This window comes from Oncorhynchus nerka, linkage group LG27 (assembly GCF_034236695.1).
Source record: "Oncorhynchus nerka isolate Pitt River linkage group LG27, Oner_Uvic_2.0, whole genome shotgun sequence".
Lineage (NCBI taxonomy): Eukaryota > Metazoa > Chordata > Actinopteri > Salmoniformes > Salmonidae > Oncorhynchus > Oncorhynchus nerka.
The window spans coordinates 93,055,345-93,074,990 of NC_088422.1; the positions used below are offsets into that span (position 1 = coordinate 93,055,345).

The 19,646-nt window shown below is 45.1% G+C and overlaps 1 protein-coding gene across 1 annotated transcript in view; it reads right to left on the reverse strand.

The window, feature by feature from the left end:
• The window catches only part of LOC115125261 (integrin alpha-11-like), a 103,017-nt gene that overhangs the window by 50,567 nt on the left and 32,804 nt on the right, over window positions 1–19,646 (reverse strand). Inside the window, 8 exon segments of the mRNA XM_065012337.1 lie at window positions 2,170–2,240; window positions 2,364–2,529; window positions 12,255–12,399; window positions 12,666–12,814; window positions 13,013–13,140; window positions 13,312–13,426; window positions 13,802–13,893; window positions 14,680–14,789. Coding sequence (XP_064868409.1) covers window positions 2,170–2,240; window positions 2,364–2,529; window positions 12,255–12,399; window positions 12,666–12,814; window positions 13,013–13,140; window positions 13,312–13,426; window positions 13,802–13,893; window positions 14,680–14,789 — 976 coding nt within the window.

Below are 19,646 nucleotides of genomic sequence, written 5' to 3' on the forward strand. Positions count from 1 at the left end.
ACGGAACATTTTCCAAAGGTTAGCTACCAGTTAGCATACGACTGACCGAACACTCTTGGACTACTTCTCGACCACTTCCTGGGACATGGAAACGTCTAGGTCGCTGAGCGACTGATTCACAGACTGACCCTACGTCAGCTTTTGACAGCTGTGTGGTGCTAGACTCTGTGGGTATCTGTTTTGGTGGTGGTGCATACTGTTTCCATGGTGATATAGCCCCAAATAGTCCCCACTATACACCCTTCTTCAGGCTTGTTGAGATCTGAATATATGCAATAAAGACTACCTGGAACATGTCCATTCTCATCGTCCAACCTGCGGCCACTTGCACACACAACTGGGTGAGAAACAATGCCTTATATCTGGGAATCCCTTTTCAACATTATTACTCTGAGTTGGAGGAAGCCATAAACAAACAGATCTCTGGCTAACTGGACTGAACTGGTCTGGGTATGTAGGACTTCAGCAGAATCAAGCTGGCACACTCCACATTCAACAAAACCATCTGGTCTTTTGGGACACTTTTTCTCCTTTATTAAGGCACCCGAAGTCTTTCCAATAAGTTGTCCCACTCTCAACACTCGGGTTGCGTTGGTGGAGAAAGTGCTATCCCTGGAATCCAGCCTTCTGGAGTATGGAATGTCCAGCCATCCCAGTCAACCAGCTGCAGTTTCACTATTTATTGTTTTAAGAAAAAGGGATATATTTATTGTTCCCTCGTCAGGTTGTGCTTCAACTGTGGCGTTGAACTGGAAAATCAAAGCTATTGCATCAGCAAACCTGAATCTGGGACACAGATGGAGAGAGTAAAAAGAAAGACAACAAATGAAGACTGGTACATGAGGGAGGATGGTGATGAAGCTACAGTAGAAAACAGGAAGACTGGTACATGAGGGAGGATGGTGATGAAGCTACAGTAGAAAACAGGAAGACTGGTACATGAGGGAGGATGGTGATGAAGCTACAGTAGAAAACAGGAAGACTGGTACATGAGGGAGGATGACGATGAAGCTACAGTAGAAAACAGGAAGACTGGTACATGAGGGAGAATGGTGATGAAGCTACAGTAGAAAACAGGAAGACTGGTACATGAGGGAGGATGGTGATGAAGCTACAGTAGAAAACAGGAAGACTGGTACATGAGGGAGGATGGCGATGAAGCTACAGTAGAAAACAGGAAGACTGGTACATGAGGGAGAATGGTGATGAAGCTACAGTAGAAAACAGGAAGACTGGTACATGAGGGAGGATGGTGATGAAGCTACAGTAGAAAACAGGAAGACTGGTACATGAGGGAGGATGGTGATGAAGCTACAGTAGAAAACAGGAAGACTGGTACATGAGGGAGGATGGTGATGAAGATACAGTAGAAAACAGGAAGACCGGTACATGAGGGAGGAGGGTGATGAAGCTACAGTAGAAAACAGGAAGACCGGTACATGAGGGAGGATGGTGATGAAGATACAGTAGAAAACAGGAAGACTGGTACATGAGGGAGGATGGTGATGAAGCTACAGTAGAAAACAGGAAGACTGGTACATGAGGGAGGATGGTGATGAAGCTACAGTAGAAAGCAGGAGTTGGACAGACACTTGCGGATACCTCTCCAGCTGTGTCAAGCCCAAAGCCAACACACCGCCCCTGTCAGGTCTGAATGCAACCAAAACTTCCAGGAAAGACACCCCAACATCTTTTAAGGGGCGGCAGGTAGCCTAGTGGTTACAGCGTTGGACTCGTAACTGAAAGGTTGCAAGAATCCCCGAGCTGACAAGGTCAAAATCTGTCTTTCTGCCCCTGAACAAGGCAGTTAACCCACTGTTCCTAGGCCATTATTGAAAATAAGAATTTGTTCTTACTTGCCTAGTTACATAAAGGTAAAATATAAAATAAAAACTCTCTGGTGAGATGTTCTTTCAGCCTTCTCTGCTACGCTATGACCCCCTGGGGACTTCAGAGTTTCTTATTCGCACCTCTGGAAGGTCAAAGTGGAACAATGACTGTCGTCAGTGAGGGGTTCCTTAATCAGGATGACCTCAGCATCACAGCAGGCCCCCCAGGAACCTGGAGAGTGAGGGATGGGATGGGGGTGGGGTGGAAACCTGTCAGGAGTAGGAGAGAGGTGTGTGTGGGGGGGGGGGGGGGTATACTGGCAGCAGTGGTGAGACTCACCTCCACGAAGTGTGAAGAGAAGCCAGCCTGAGACATCTGGAGGCCAAAGGCTGTCCCGTTCTTACTGGTCCCTGTAGAGGAAGACCAGGTGAGTTCAGCAGGAGGAATTATTTTCTTTGAGAACAGGAAAAGGAAATGAGTTGGGTCTAGTTTGTGGTTTACAGATGGTTGTTTTACAACGTTATATGGAGTACCTTCCAAACTGAAGATCCTATCCCCAAGCGCGTCCACAATGTCCTTCAAGGCAGACTCATCAGTCACCTTGAAGAAGTGCTTGTCATCGGGGTCACTAGCGATATACTTGATTTCATTCAGGAATGCTTCTGGGTTGATTCCACGCCGGTTGTAGTAGCCAAGAACCTGGTGACAACCAGACAGAGACATCAATCACCAGACTTTGTTGTAGTGCCATATATAGAGCCATCTCACTTATGAACTGTGACTCAACAATCCTTTTGCCCACACAAACCAATAGGGAAACTGGCACACTTTAGATAGACTTAGAAGTTTAACCAGAGAAGGGTGGTTCCAACTTCCAATCCTTTGGTGGACTGTGTCCCTGCTGCCTGCTGTCACAAATTCCAGCTGTCAGCAACCAAATGAACTCAGCACCTCCCTTCTCTTCTTAGATGCCCATGGCCTGGTTTGACTGGGCCCCTCACCTCATCATCTATGGGCTGAATAAGCTCAGGAGAACCCCATGCCAAAGCTGGCTTAACCAAAGTGTTCTGTGGGCTTGGAAAGATCATTCACACCTTCAACCACTTGGCTGGCTGTGTATATACATTTTGAGAGGGCACTAAACCATTTAGGCTCTGTCTAATACCCTGACAACACCGCTCTGTCGGGTGTGCAAAATACATTTAGAAATCTATGTTATTCAATTATTGCACCCACACTGCTCGCACGCACCAACGAGCGTCTGCGATGCCAAGGGCTAAAATAGAACTCCTTTCTATTTCTGATGCAGATCTCACTGCAAGTCCTGCCTCTCCCATCTCCTCGTTGGTTTATAGAAGCAGGTACCCACGTACCATCTCCTCATTGGTTATACCCACGTGAGTGACTGAAAGACGAACGAGGTCGGTGGCGGTAACGCACCTAATTTATGAAAGTTGCCAATCGCAATGTAAAGTCAAGAGAAGAAAAAGCCTAGAAGGAGGAGAGATGACTAGAAAAGAGTCGGTTGACTGTTTTATGTGTGGATTAATTGTCGGAGTAGAGGACCTTGTGCATTTCAGGTAAAATAACAACTCAATGTTTATATCCCAGGACAAATTAGCTAGCAACAGCAAGTTAGCTAAATAGGACAACTTAGCTACCAAGTGGAAGCTAGCCAGTTGAATAGGACAACTTAGCTACCAAGTGGAAGCTAGGTAGCTAAATTGCCATAAAGGTTTAATGCTTTTCGACCTGCCCCCAAATTAATGTAATTGGTTCAGGGTTTGTTTTGATATTTTAACCTCCGTGTCGTGATCGTGTTTGGTGTAGGGGGACAAAATACATTGATGCACGATGGCGCATGCGCTCAGACGGTTTGGGTTCCGTGTAAACCTCTGTACCCTTTGGAGCACTGGTGAAGCTCACATCACATCTGTGAAGTCACATCCCAATGTGTGTTGAAAGTGTACATGTCCCAAACCAGAAAAAATGAACATTGTACTGTAGCCACCTTGTCATTTAGATGCACTACTGTTCCACTGGATGTCATAAGGTGAATGCACCAATTTGTAAGTCGCTCTGGATAAGAGCGTCTGCTAAATGACTTAAATGTAAATGTAATGTAAATGTCATTATGGAGGCACGAAGCAGTAGTATGGTAGTTAGCTGAAAAGAGTAGAAGCAGTAGTATGGTAGTTAGAGAGTAGAAGCAGTCGTATGGTAGTTAGAGAGTAGAAGCAGTAGTATGGTAGTTAGAGAGTAGAAGCAGTAGTATGGTAGTTAGAGAGTAGAAGCAGTAGTATGGTAGTTAGAGAGTAGAAGCAGTAGTATGGTAGTTAGAGAGTAGAAGCAGTAGTATGAGAGTTAGAGAGTAGACGCAGTAGTATGGTAGTTAGAGAGTAGACGCAGTAGTATGGTAGTTAGAGAGTAGAAGCAGTAGTATGGTAGTTAGCTGAAGAGAGTAGAAGCAGTAGTATGGTAGTTAGAGAGTAGAAGCAGTAGTATGGTAGTTAGAGAGTAGAAGCAGTAGTATGGTAGGTAGAGAGTAGAAGCAGTAGTATGATAGTTAGAGAGTAGACGCAGTAGTATGGTAGTTAGAGAGTAGACGCAGTAGTATGGTAGTTAGAGAGTAGAAGCAGTAGTATGGTAGTTAGAGAGTAGAAGCAGTAGTATGGTAGTTAGAGAGTAGAAGCAGTAGTATGGTAGTTAGCTGAAGAGAGTAGAAGCAGTAGTATGGTAGTTAGAGAGTAGAAGCAGTAGTATGGTATTTAGAGAGTAGAAGCAGTAGTATGATAGTTAGCTGAAGAGAGTAGAAGCAGTAGTATGGTAGTTAGCTGAAGAGAGTAGAAGCAGTAGTATGGTAGTTAGAGAGTAGAAGCAGTAGTATGGTAGTTAGAGAGTAGAAGCAGTAGTATGGTAGTTAGAGAGTAGAAGCAGTAGTATGGTAGTTAGAGAGTAGAAGCAGTAGTATGGTAGTTAGCTGAAGAGAGTAGAAGCAGTAGTATGGTAGTTAGCTGAAGAGAGTAGAAGCAGTAGTATGGTAGTTAGAGAGTAGAAGCAGTAGTATGGTAGTTAGCTGAAGAGAGTAGAAGCAGTAGTATGGTAGTTAGAGAGTAGAAGCAGTAGTATGGTAGTTAGAGAGTAGAAGCAGTAGTATGGTTTTAGAGAGTAGAAGCAGTAGTATGATAGTTAGCTGAAGAGAGTAGAAGCAGTAGTATGGTAGTTAGCTGAAGAGAGTAGAAGCAGTAGTATGGTAGTTAGAGAGTAGAAGCAGTAGTATGGTAGTTAGAGAGTAGAAGCAGTAGTATGGTAGTTAGAGAGTAGAAGCAGTAGTATGGTAGTTAGCTGAAGAGAGTAGAAGCAGTAGTATGGTAGTTAGCTGAAGAGAGTAGAAGCAGTAGTATGGTAGTTAGCTGAAGAGAGTAAAAGCAGTAGTATGCTAGTTAGCTGAAGAGAGTAGAAGCAGTAGTATGGTAGTTAGAGAGTAGAAGCAGTAGTATGGTAGTTAGCTGAAAAGAGTAGAAGCAGTAGTATGGTAGTTAGAGAGTAGAAGCAGTAGTATGGTAGTTAGAGAGTAGAAGCAGTAGTATGGTAGTTAGAGAGTAGAAGCAGTAGTATGGTAGTTAGAGAGTAGAAGCAGCAGTATGGTAGTTAGAGAGTAGAAGCAGTAGTATGGTAGTTAGCTGAAGAGAGTAGAAGCAGTAGTATGGTAGTTAGCTGAAGAGAGTAGAAGCAGTAGTATGGTAGTTAGCTGAAGAGAGTAGAAGCAGTAGTATGGTAGTTAGAGAGTAGAAGCAGTAGTATGGTATTTAGAGAGTAGTAGTATGATAGTTAGCTGAAGAGAGTAGAAGCAGTAGTATGGTAGTTAGCTGAAGAGAGTAGAAGCAGTAGTATGGTAGTTAGAGAGTAGAAGCAGTAGTATGGTAGTTAGAGAGTAGAAGCAGTAGTATGGTAGTTAGAGAGTAGAAGCAGTAGTATGGTAGTTAGAGAGTAGAAGCAGTAGTATAGAAGCAGTAGGTAGTTAGAGAGTAGAAGCAGTAGTATGGTAGTTAGCTGAAGAGAGTAGAAGCAGTAGTATGGTAGTTAGCTGAAGAGAGTAGAAGCAGTAGTATGGTAGTTAGAGAGTAGAAGCAGTAGTATGGTAGTTAGCTGAAGAGAGTAGAAGCAGTAGTATGGTAGTTAGAGAGTAGAAGCAGTAGTATGGTAGTTAGCTGAAGAGAGTAGAAGCAGTAGTATGGTAGTTTGAAGAGAGTAGAAGCAGTAGTATGCTAGTTAGCTGAGTAGAAGTTAGCTGTAGTTAGAGTAGAAGCAGTAGTATGGTAGTTAGCTGAAAAGAGTAGAAGCAGTAGTATGGTAGTTAGAGAGTAGAAGCAGTAGTATGGTAGTTAGAGAGTAGAAACAGTAGTATGGTAGTTAGAGAGTAGAAGCAGTAGTATGGTAGTTAGAGAGTAGAAGCAGTAGTATGGTAGTTAGAGAGTAGAAGCAGTAGTATGGTAGTTAGCTGAAGAGAGTAGAAGCAGTAGTATGGTAGTTAGCTGAAGAGAGTAAAATCAGTAGTATGCTAGTTAGCTGAAGAGAGTAGAAGCAGTAGTATGGTAGTTAGCTGAAGAGAGTAGAAGCAGTAGTATGGTAGTTAGCTGAAAGAGAGTAAAAGCAGTAGTATGCTAGTTAGCTGAAGAGAGTAGAAGCAGTAGTATGGTAGTTAGAGAGTAGAAGCAGTAGTATGGTAGTTAGCTGAAAAGAGTAGAAGCAGTAGTATGGTAGTTAGAGAGTAGAAGCAGTAGTATGGTAGTTAGAGAGTAGAAGCAGTAGTATGGTAGTTAGAGAGTAGAAGCAGTAGTATGGTAGTTAGAGAGTAGAAGCAGCAGTATGGTAGTTAGAGAGTAGAAGCAGTAGTATGGTAGTTAGCTGAAGAGAGTAGAAGCAGTAGTATGGTAGTTAGCTGAAGAGAGTAAAATCAGTAGTATGCTAGTTAGCTGAAGAGAGTAGAAGCAGTAGTATGGTAGTTAGAGAGTAGAAGCAGTAGTATGGTAGTTAGCTGAAGAGAGTAGAAGTAGTAGTATGGTAGTTAGCTGAAGAGAGTAGAAGTAGTAGTATGGTAGTTAGCTGAAGAGAGTAGAAGCAGTAGTATGGTAGTTAGAGAGTAGAAGCAGTAGTATGGTAGTTAGCTGAAGAGAGTAGAAGCAGTAGTATGGTAGTTAGCTGAAGAGAGTAGAAGCAGTAGTATGGTAGTTAGCTGAAGAGAGTAGAAGCAGTAGTATGCTAGTTAGCTGAAGAGAGTAGAAGCAGTAGTATGGTAGTTAGCTGAAGAGAGTAGAAGCAGTAGTATGGTAGTTAGAGAGTAGAAGCAGTAGTATGGTATTTAGAGAGTAGAAGCAGTAGTATGATAGTTAGCTGAAGAGAGTAGAAGCAGTAGTATGGTAGTTAGCTGAAGAGAGTAGAAGCAGTAGTATGGTAGTTAGAGAGTAGAAGCAGTAGTATGGTAGTTAGAGAGTAGAAGCAGTAGTATGGTAGTTAGAGAGTAGAAGCAGTAGTATGGTAGTTAGAGAGTAGAAGCAGTAGTATGGTAGTTAGCTGAAGAGAGTAGAAGCAGTAGTATGGTAGTTAGCTGAAGAGAGTAAAAGCAGTAGTATGCTAGTTAGCTGAAGAGAGTAGAAGCAGTAGTATGGTAGTTAGAGAGTAGAAGCAGTAGTATGGTAGTTAGCTGAAGAGAGTAGAAGCAGTAGTATGGTAGTTAGCTGAAGAGAGTAGAAGCAGTAGTATGGTAGTTAGCTGAAGAGAGTAAAAGCAGTAGTATGCTAGTTAGCTGAAGAGAGTAGAAGCAGTAGTATGGTAGTTAGCTGAAGAGAGTAGAAGCAGTAGTATGGTAGTTAGCTGAAGAGAGTAGAAGCAGTAGTATGGTAGTTAGAGAGTAGAAGCAGTAGTATGGTATTTAGAGAGTAGAAGCAGTAGTATGATAGTTAGCTGAAGAGAGTAGAAGCAGTAGTATGGTAGTTAGCTGAAGAGAGTAGAAGCAGTAGTATGGTAGTTAGAGAGTAGAAGCAGTAGTATGGCAGTTAGAGAGTAGAAGCAGTAGTATGGTAGTTAGAGAGTAGAAGCAGTAGTATGGTAGTTAGAGAGTAGAAGCAGTAGTATGGTAGTTAGCTGAAGAGAGTAGAAGCAGTAGTATGGTAGTTAGCTGAAGAGAGTAAAAGCAGTAGTATGCTAGTTAGCTGAAGAGAGTAGAAGCAGTAGTATGGTAGTTAGAGAGTAGAAGTAGTAGTATGGTAGTTAGCTGAAGAGAGTAGAAGCAGTAGTATGGTAGTTAGCTGAAGAAAGTAGAAGCAGTAGTATGGTAGTTAGAGAGTAGAAGCAGTAGTATGGTAGTTAGCTGAAGAGAGTAGAAGCAGTAGTATGGTAGTTAGCTGAAGAGAGTAAAAGCAGTAGTATGCTAGTTAGCTGAAGAGAGTAGAAGCAGTAGTATGCTAGTTAGCTGAAGAGAGTAGAAGCAGTAGTATGGTAGTTAGAGAGTAGAAGCAGTAGTATGGTAGTTAGCTGAAGAGAGTAGAAGCAGTAGTATGGTAGTTAGCTGAAGAGAGTAGAAGCAGTAGTATGGTAGTTAGCTGAAGAGAGTAGAAGCAGTAGTATGGTAGTTAGAGAGTAGAAGCAGTAGTATGGTAGTTAGAGAGTAGAAGCAGTAGTATGGTAGTTAGAGATTAGAAGCAGTAGTATGGTAGTTAGAGAGTAGAAGCAGTAGTATGCTAGTTAGCTGAAGAGAGTAGAAGCAGTAGTATGCTAGTTAGCTGAAGAGAGTAGAAGCAGTAGTATGGTAGTTAGAGAGTAGAAGCAGTAGTATTGTAGTTAGCTGAAGAGAGTAGAAGCAGCAGCTGACTAACTGTAAATACATTTAACAACTGTGGCAATTCTACTTTCTATATGTCAGTTCAACAGTACTATATAGAGCCATGACCACATGGAACTCTATTCCACATCAAGTAACTTATTCAAGCAGTACACTTGAATTTAAAAATACACCTTATGGAACATCGGGGACTGTGAAGCAACACAAACATAGGCACAGACACATGGATACACACACACGATATCATGCGCACTATACACGCACGCACACATAGATTTTGTGTTGTAGATATGTGGTAGTAGAGTAGGGGTCTGAGGACACACACTTAATGTGTTGTGAAATCTGTTGTTAATGTATTGTAATGTTTTTTAAATGGTTTAACTGCTTTAATTTAGCTTGACTCCAGGTAGAGTAGATGCTTCCTTGGCAGCAGCTAATGGAGATCCATAATAAATAACAACATACAAATGTTAGCTAGCTAGTTAAATGTGAGGTGGAAAAATTCACTTACTATCAGTTAGCTAGTTAGTTACTTCTCCATCTCTATTTACTAGCTACCGTAACATTACCTCATGCTGTCTCCAGTTATGTTCACATTTAGTGAACAGCAGGAGAGAGGAAGGAGACAGAGAGGATGACTCACAGTGATTATGTAGCAGGAGAGAGGAAGGAGACAGAGAGGATGACACAGTGATGGTGTAGCAGGAGAGAGGAAGGAGACAGAGAGGATGACACAGTGATGGTGTAGCAGGAGAGAGGAAGGAGACAGAGAGGATGACTCACAGTGATGGTGTAGCAGGAGAGAGAACAGGAAGGAGACAGAGATGGTGACTCACAGTGATGATGTAGCAGGAGAGAGGACAGGAAGGAGACAGAGAGGATGACACAGTGATGGTGTAGCAGGAGAGAGGACAGGAAGGAGACAGAGATGGTGACTCACAGTGATGATGTAGCAGGAGAGAGGACAGGAAGGAGACAGAGAGGATGACTCACAGTGATGGTGTAGCAGGAGAGAGGACAGGAAGGAGACAGAGAGGATGACTCACAGTGATGATGTAGCATGAGAGAGGAAGGAGACAGAGAGGATGACTCACAGTGATGGTGTAGCAGGAGAGAGGACAGGAAGGAGACAGAGAGGATGACTCACAGTGATGATGTAGCAGGAGAGAGGAAGGAGACAGAGAGGATGACTCACAGTGATGGTGTAGCAGGAGAGAGGACAGGAAGGAGACAGAGACGTTGACTCACAGTGATGATGTAGCAGGAGAGAGGACAGGAAGGAGACAGAGATGGTGACTCACAGTGATGATGTAGCAGGAGAGAGGAAGGAGACAGAGACGGTGACTCACAGTGATGATGTAGCAGGAGAGAGGAAGGAGACAGAGAGGATGACTCACAGTGATGATGTAGCAGGAGAGAGGACAGGAAGGAGACAGAGACGGTGACTCACAGTGATGATGTAGCAGGAGAGATGAAGGAGACAGAGACGGTGACTCACAATGATGATGTAGCAGGAGAGAGGAAGGAGACAGAGAGGATGACTCACAGAGATGATGTAGCAGGAGAGAGGACAGGAAGGAGACAGAGAGGATGACACAGTGATGGTGTAGCAGGAGAGAGGACAGGAAGGAGACAGAGATGGTGACTCACAGTGATGGTGTAGCAGGAGAGAGGAAGGAGACAGAGAGGATGACACAGTGATGGTGTAGCAGGAGAGAGGACAGGAAGGAGACAGAGATGGTGACTCACAGTGATGATGTAGCAGGAGAGAGGACAGGAAGGAGACAGAGAGGATGACTCACAGTGATGGTGTAGCAGGAGAGAGGACAGGAAGGAGACAGAGACGGTGACTCACAGAGATGATGTAGCAGGAGAGAGGAAGGAGACAGAGAGGATGACTCACAGTGATGATGTAGCAGGAGAGAAGAAGGAGACAGAGAGGATGACTCACAGTGATGGTGTAGCAGGAGAGAGGACAGGAAGGAGACAGAGAGGATGACTCACAGTGATGGTGTAGCAGGAGAGAGGACAGGAAGGAGACAGAGATGGTGACTCACAGTGATGATGTAGCAGGAGAGAGGACAGGAAGGAGACAGAGAGGATGACTCACAGTGATGGTGTAGCAGGAGAGAGGACAGGAAGGAGACAGAGACGGTGACTCACAGTGATGATGTAGCAGGAGAGAGGAAGGAGACAGAGACGGTGACTCACAGTGATGATGTAGCAGGAGAGAGGAAGGAGACAGAGCTGGTGACTCACAGTGATGATGTAGCAGGAGAGAGGAAGGAGACAGAGACGGTGACTCACAGTGATGATGTAGCAGGAGAGAGGAAGGAGACAGAGAGGATGACTCACAGTGATGGTGTAGCAGGAGAGAGGACAGGAAGGAGACAGAGACGGTGACTCACAGTGATGATGTAGCAGGAGAGAGGACAGGAAGGAGACAGAGAGGATGACACAGTGATGGTGTAGCAGGAGAGAGGACAGGAAGGAGACAGAGATGGTGACTCACAGTGATGATGTAGCAGGAGAGAGGACAGGAAGGAGACAGAGACGGTGACTCACAGTGATGATGTAGCAGGAGAGAGGAAGGAGACAGAGACGGTGACTCACAGTGATGATGTAGCAGGAGAGAGGAAGGAGACAGAGAGGATGACTCACAGCGATGATGTAGCAGGAGAGAGGAAGGAGACAGAGAGGATGACTCACAGTGATGATGTAGCAGGAGAGAGGAAGGAGACAGAGAGGATGACTCACAGTGATGATGTAGCAGGAGAGAGGAAGGAGACAGAGAGGATGACTCACAGTGATGATGTAGCAGGAGAGAGGAAGGAGACAGAGACGGTGACTCACAGTGATGGTGTAGCAGGAGAGAGGACAGGAAGGAGACAGAGAGGATGACTCACAGAGATGATGTAGCAGGAGAGAGGAAGGAGACAGAGAGGATGACTCACAGTGATGATGTAGCAGGAGAGAGGAAGGAGACAGAGACGGTGACTCACAGCGATGATGTAGCAGGAGAGAGGAAGGAGACAGAGACGGTGACTCACAGTGATGATGTAGCAGGAGAGAGGAAGGAGACAGAGACGGTGACTCACAGTGATGATGTAGCAGGAGAGAGGAAGGAGACAGAGAGGATGACTCACAGAGATGATGTAGCAGGAGAGAGGAAGGAGACAGAGACGGTGACTCACAGCGATGGCATAGCAGGAGAGAGGAAGGAGACAGAGACGGTGACTCACAGTGATGATGTAGCAGGAGAGAGGAAGGAGACAGAGAGGATGACTCACAGTGATGATGTAGCAGGAGAGAGGAAGGAGACAGAGAGGATGACTCACAGTGATGATGTAGCAGGAGAGAGGAAGGAGACAGAGACGGTGACTCACAGTGATGGTGTAGCAGGAGAGAGGACAGGAAGGAGACAGAGAGGATGACTCACAGAGATGATGTAGCAGGAGAGAGGAAGGAGACAGAGACGGTGACTCACAGTGATGATGTAGCAGGAGAGAGGAAGGAGACAGAGACGGTGACTCACAGTGATGATGTAGCAGGAGAGAGGAAGGAGACAGAGACGGTGACTCACAGCGATGGCATAGCGGGTGATGCCATCCTTCTCGCTGTCCTCGATGGCCTGTTGAAGGTCAGGGCTGTCATGTGACTCCCCGTCAGTGATCACGATCATCACCTTCTTGGCGCCTCGTCGGGCTCCTCGTTTGAAGGCTTCTGAGCTGTGGCATGTGATTTATTCAACTCATATTTGAAAGGTTCAAAGGTTACAGTCAGAAAGTGGGATTTGAGTAATAACCCAGAATAAGGTAACAAAGCCAGTATTTGACCGTCTTTTATTACTATTACCTAGTGTCATTTACAATCATTTACTGTACGGCATTATAGTTGTACTTGTTGTGAGATACAATAGACAGCTTCCAATACTATACTGATTCAATATTAGGGATATTGCTGATGTGGTTTCATATCAGTTGGGGAGTTTTACCGAGCGACGTTGATGCCGAGTGCCGTGTTGGTTTCCTCTCCACCTCTCTGATGGATGTTGCTTGCTCTCTTCACCACCTCCTCCACCGACTTGTAGTCATTCAGATGGAACTCGTGCACCACCTTCTCCCCATACTGCACCACTCCAACCTGAACCATATCACGCACATACATTATAACAGGTCTGGAGGGACAAATCACGTCTGGTTTTTCATTCTACTAATCATCAACATGGACTCAGACAACATCGTCCTTTGACACTCCAGACCTCGAGTTGAATCATGAAAACTGGGGCATAACAGGCAATTCAACCAGGTTAGCCAGAGCGACACATTTCCCATAACTCACCTGTATCTGGCCTGGTCCAATGTAGAACTTCTGTAAAATGTTGATAAGAAAGGCTTGCACCTCCGTCCAGGGGTAGATGGAGTTGGAACCATCCAGAACGATCACTATATCCATGTAGGTCTCACACCCTAGCAGAGGAAGACACACAATAATGTCTGAACTGCACCATCAATGCAACCTTTATGGTTGAGCAATGGCAAACAGTCTAATGCATCAATAATAATCAATAATGACTTGTACTTATGGAAGAAGATCCATAAAACATTGCCAAACAGGAAAGGGGCGTGCTCTGTATTTACTCTGGAAGGCTGGAGCTATGGTTTTGGAGAATTTGAAGCTGGCGTTGACTCGAGAGCATATCCCAGTGCTGTAGTATGAGCTGCCACACTCATAGGACCACAGGGGTCCACAGACCTATACAACAACACACAAGAAAACACATTCAGCACAGCAGGAATGAGACATGTACCGTGGGCCTACGTTGGATGAAAAGGTCATCAGAAAAACTAAATGTGGTTCTTCACCACAGGAGGTTGGTGACACCTTAATTGGGGAGGATGGGCTCATGGTAATGGCTGGAGTGGAATAGGTGGAATGGTATCACATACATCACACCCATGGTTTAATGCCATTCCATTTGTGCCGTTCCAGCCATTACTATGAGCCGTTCCCCTCTCAGCAGCCTCCGCTGTTCTTCACAAACCCCTGAAACTGACCACCAAGTTAGTCTCTGTGGAAACCACACATAATCACACTATACTTTTGATAGACTGGGTGTTCATCACTAACCACAAAGCTGTTGTCTTTGGGGTTGGTTGTCAGCGTCATCCCCAGCCTCATCTTGTCTTTTCGCTCGGCGACATTAGTCAGAGAAATCCTTCCTTGAGGAACAAGAAAAGACAGAGTCAAAGAAATAACGATGTTTATTCTAACAGTTTGATGTTTCTACAGATTTTGAAGACTTTTGCGTATATTTTTCACTTCTGCTATGTACCTGCGGACAAGTCGCTTCACAAGCTTCTGCAAACCCACTAACTACACATGGCAGTTAAGAAGATGATACCAAACCTCCCAACTAAAGGACGGAACACCTGTGCTTTGAGGCAGTGTGCAGAGCATGTTACTACAGTGGGCTAAATCAGGGTCACACACAGCGTTTCTTGGTAATCTTAAACAAATCGAGTTTGAAACACAAGTAGACACTTCACACATGGTTATTGGCTTAAAAGAAGACACCTGTACCGTGTCAGATATAGTTGAAATGTCTTTGCATCCCAATATGACACTTTATATACATCACAGAAGACTGAAATATAATAAAACAGCAGATTTTCAGCAGGTATAAAAAAAATAATGTTTATTAATTCTGAAATTCTGAAAAATATGAACAACATTCCACCCATGAGGCCATTAGAAAGGCGACTTGATCATTTGACTGCAGGAAAGGAGCTTCTGGGAACTAGGTTTGTTACACTTGTCAAGCCAGGAGCAGCAGTGTCTACACCATACAATATCTGCCAGCTAGTTCACACATCTCGCTGTGTCTCTCTGTACAACACAGTGCAGATAGGTCTCATCTAAGGAAACATGTGGATGCCTAGGAGGATGTGGACGTGTGGCGTGATGCCTAGGAGGAGAGTCTGTGAGAGTTGATAGTTCTACTGTACCTAGGTTGAGTTTAGAGCAGCTGCCATTGGACCGTTTTCCCAATGGGCATTTGTACACATCCCCTGTCTGGTGGTGACCATTGGTTTCATATGGAGCTCCCACCAATAACCTGTGAAACATAAAACAAGACCGTTGAAATCCCCACAAAATGAATTGCATATTATCATTGTTTTGTATTAATAGTATTTGTTGTGACATTGTAAAAACATAGTGATAACATCCTCATGACGTTTCATCTGATAAGAAATAATGGTGTGAAAGAGATGGCATTTAAACTCTGCTACGTCGATTTATCTGACTGGAATGTCTTTGCTAACTCAACAAACACACACCCAGTGAGTATCAGAGCAGGTATTTGAAACACTCGTGAACTTCCTTGTTTGTGACTGGCTGTGTTCCTGTGGGAGCATGTTGACTTCTCCCCTGACCCCAGACTGACACGCACATAAACACACTGGCCTATAAACACTGTATCCGCTCCACATTGACCCTGGGAAGATTCTCTCTCTCTGTCTCTCTCTGTCTCTCTGTCTCTCTCTCTCTCTCTCTCTCTCTCTCAGCCTGTTAACTACTCCTCTGAACGCAGACTCTCGTCCTCTCTCTTTCTCTCTCTTTTGCTCTCTCTCAACTCTCTCTCTCTCTCTCTCTCTCTCTCTCTCTCTCTCTCTCTCTCTCTCTCTCTCTCACACACACACACACACACACACACACACAGAGAGAGAGAAAAAGAGAGAGATTGCAAAAGGTAGATAGATAGAGAAAGAAAGAAAGGAGAGCGGGAAATTGTGATATCGGCGAGCATGCTGACTGACCCAATGAGGAGGCATTTCACCATGAAACAATACAGAACGGGTCACCATGAGTTCTCCTTGGCTGAAACACAAGCAGCTCAGAGTCCTTTGGCCATGACGTAGAGCTCAGGGGGAGACAGTTTGTCACTCCACTTTGGGGCTGAAACACAAGCAGCTCAGAGTCCTTTGGTCATGACGTAGAGCTCAGGGGGAGACAGTTTGTCACTCCACTTTGGGGCTGAAACACAAGCAGCTCAGAGTCCTTTGGTCATGACGTAGAGCTCAGGGGAGACAGTTTGTCACTCCACTTTGGGGCTGAAACACAAGCAGCTCAGAGTCCTTTGGTCATGACGTAGAGCTCAGGGGGAGACAGTTTGTCACTCCACTTTGGGGCTGAAACACAAGCAGCTCAGAGTCCTTTGGTCATGACGTAGAGCTCAGGGGGAGACAGTTTGTCACTCCACTTTGGGGTTGTACATCAGTGTCAGGTCACGATGCTCTTGTAAATGTCGTAGATGTCAGTGAAGGCTCTCGATGACTTCATGTGGTGGGGCATTTAAAACACTCTGTGTTTACATCAGGCTGGACAGATAAAAGCCTCCTGAAGTATCTGAGATAGAAGGGCTCTTTGTATTCTTGGGTAGGAACAAGAGACTTTTGCCAAGACGTTTATGTGACAGGATGAAAACACAAAATGCAGAGGGGTTTTCTTGATTATCTCTTGACCTTTCACCTTGTAACACAATGTCTTGATACATTAAGTTCTTCCAGCTGATGACAAACTTCACCTGATACTTCTCACACATAAACACAGATCTCCTCAAAGTTTAGCATATGATATCTTTAGATCAGAAGCCAACACATGATTACCATCATGCAATATATTGTTATATTGTTTTACAAGAGCTTCTGTTAATAACCTAAGCTGTCAACACAAGAAACATATGTAGCCTAAGACAAATCAAATCAAAATCAAATCAAATTGTACTTGCTACATGCGCCGAATACAACTGTTGGTTGTAGACCTTACAGTGAAATGCTTATTTACAAGCCCTTAACCAACAATGCAGTTTTAAGAAAATACCTAAAAAAAGTAACAAATAAAAGTAACAAATAATTAAAGAGCAGCAGTAAAATTAAACTAGCGAGGCTATAAACAGGGGGTACCGGTACAGAGTCAATGTGTGGGGGCACCGGTTAGTCGAGGTAATTGAGGTAATATGTACATGTTGGTAGAGTTATTAAAGTGACTATGCATATATAATAACAGAGAGTAGCAGCAGCGTATGGGGGGGGGTAGCCATTTGATTAGATGTTCAGAGGGTAGAAGCTGTTTAGAAGCCTCTTGGACCTAGACTTGGCGCTCCGGTACCACTTGCCGTGCGGTACCAGAGAGAACAATCTATGACTAGGGTGGCTGTAGTCTTTGACAATTTTTAGGGCCTTCCTCTGACGTACTGGGCTGTAGGCACTACCCTCTGTAGTGCCTTGCAGTCGGAGGCAGAGCCGTTGCCATACCAGGCAGTGACGTACTGGGCTGTAGGCACTACCCTCTGTAGTGCCTTGCAGTCGGAGGCAGAGCCGTTGCCATACCAGGCAGTGATGTACTGGGCTGTACACACTACCCTCTGTAGTGCCTTGCAGTCGGAGGCAGAGCCGTTGCCATACCAGGCAGTGATGTACTGGGCTGTACACACTACCCTCTGTAGTGCCTTGCAGTCGGAGGCAGAGCCGTTGCCATACCAGGCAGTGATGTACTGGGCTGTACACACTACCCTCTGTAGTGCCTTGCAGTCGGAGGCAGAGCCGTTGCCATACCAGGCAGTGACGTACTGGGCTGTACACACTACCCTCTGTAGTGCCTTGCAGTCGGAGGCAGAGCCGTTGCCATACCAGGCAGTGCTGAAACCCGTCAGGATGCTCTCGATGGTGCAGCTGTAGAACCTTTTGAGGATCTGAGGACCCATGTCAAATCTTTTCAGACTCCTGACGGAGAATAGGTTTTGTCGTGCCCTCTTCACAACTGTCTTGGTGTGCTTGGACCATGTTAGGACGCCAAGGAACATGAAGCTCTCAACCTGCTCCACTACAGCCCCGTCGATGAGAATGGGGACGTGCTCGGTCCTCCTTTTTCTGTTGTCCACACTAATCTCCTTTGTCTTGATCACGTTGAGAGAGAGGTTTTTGTCCTTGCACCACACGGTCAGGTCTCTGAACTCATCCCTAAAGGCTGTCTCATCGTTCTCGGTGATCAGGCCTACCACTATTGTGCCTGCAAACTTAATGATGGTGTTGGAGTTGTGCCTGGCCGTGCCTGACCGTGCAGTCATGACTGAACAGGGAGGACAGGAAGGAACTGAGCACGCACCCTTGAGGGGCCCCCGTGTTGAGGATCAGCATGGCAGATGTGTTGTTACCTACCCTTACCACCTGGGCTACTCAGGATAGTGGCATGCACAGGAGCAATTCACTCACCAGGTCAGAGGTGTCCGAAAGGGAAGGGACCACATTTACATTTAACATTTACATGTTAGTTATTTAGCAGGCGCTCTTATCCAATTAGGGTTAAGTGCCTTGCTCAAGGGCACAGATTTGGTAGATTTGACCCGCTAGGCTACTTGCCAACACTTGACACCCCTTAATAGCAAAACCAGACCTCCATCAATTTACTGCCTGGAGTTATGGGTCAACACGAACCTCTGTAGTTTTAAAACATGTCTCCATCACATTGTTCCTATGAGGTAACATTTTAGTGGTGTGGTATACATAGGTATGGTATAATGGTTACCTAAACAAAACATGACACTTGACATGAACATCCTTGGTCATCTAAAACTACTATGATAGGTTTCTTGAGATTATGACATCAGACATTATATCCATCCTGTTTGGCCCTGTCCGGGGGTGTCCTCGGATGGGGCCACAGTGTCTCCTGACCCCTCCTGTCTCAGCCTCCAGTATTTATGCTGCATTAGTTTATGTGTCGGGGGGCTAGGGTCAGTTTGTTATATCTGGAGTACTTCTCCTGTCCTATTCGGTGTCCTGTGTGAATCTAAGTGTGCGTTCTCTAATTCTCTCCTTCTCTCTTTCTTTCTCTCTCTCGGAGGACCTGAGCCCTAGGACCATGCCCCAGGACTACCTGACATGATGACTCCTTGCTGTCCCCAGTCCACCTGGCCATGCTGCTGCTCCAGTTTCAACTGGCCTGGGCCCTAGGACCATGTCCCAGGACTACCTGACATGATGACTCCTTGCTGTCCCCAGTCCACCTGGCCATGCTGCTGCTCCAGTTTCAACTGTTCTGCCTTACTATTATTCAACCATGCTGGTCATTTATGAACATTTGAACATCTTGGCCACGTTCTGTTATAATCTCCACCCGGCACAGCCAGAAGAGGACTGGCCACCCCACATATGCTCTCTCTAATTCTCTCTTTCTTTCTCTCTCTCGGAGGACCAGAGCCCTAGGACCGTGCCCCAGGACTACCTGACATGATGACTCCTTGCTGTCCCCAGTCCACCTGACTGTGCTGCTGCTCCAGTTTCAACTGTTCTGCCTTATTATTATTCGACCATGCTGGTCATTTATGAACATTTGAACATCTTGGTCATGTTCTGTTATAATCTCTACCCGGCACAGCCAGAAGAGGACTGGCCACCCCACATAGCCTGGTTCCTCTCTAGGTTTCTTCCTAGGTTTTGGCCTTTCTAGGGAGTTTTTCCTAGCCACCGTGCTTTTACACCTGCATTGTTTGCTGTTTGGGGTTTTAGGCTGGGTTTCTGTACAGCACTTTGAGATATCAGCTGATGTACGAAGGGCTATATAAATAAATTTGATTTGATTTGATTTGATACACGATTCAAGTAGTAAACTGGTGTTATGTTCCCCAGTTTCTGTTATGGGTTTGTATGTGTTTGAATGTGTGTATTTCAGGAAATGGCTTCCTGAAGTCCAAAGCAGCTGATTGGTCGGCCCCATTTCAGATTGGTACTCTGACCCCGCCCTGTCGTCAGGAGATACAGCTGTCTGCGATTACCAACTCCTTCTGCAGCTTGAAAAGCCAGTGTTCCTTTGTCAGGAAGCAGGAGCTTCTTGGATGTCCTGCAGAGACAGTTTAGTGGGAAGTATTTTGTAGCTGCTACTTCTGAGGTATGTGTGTGCCAACAGGACTGTA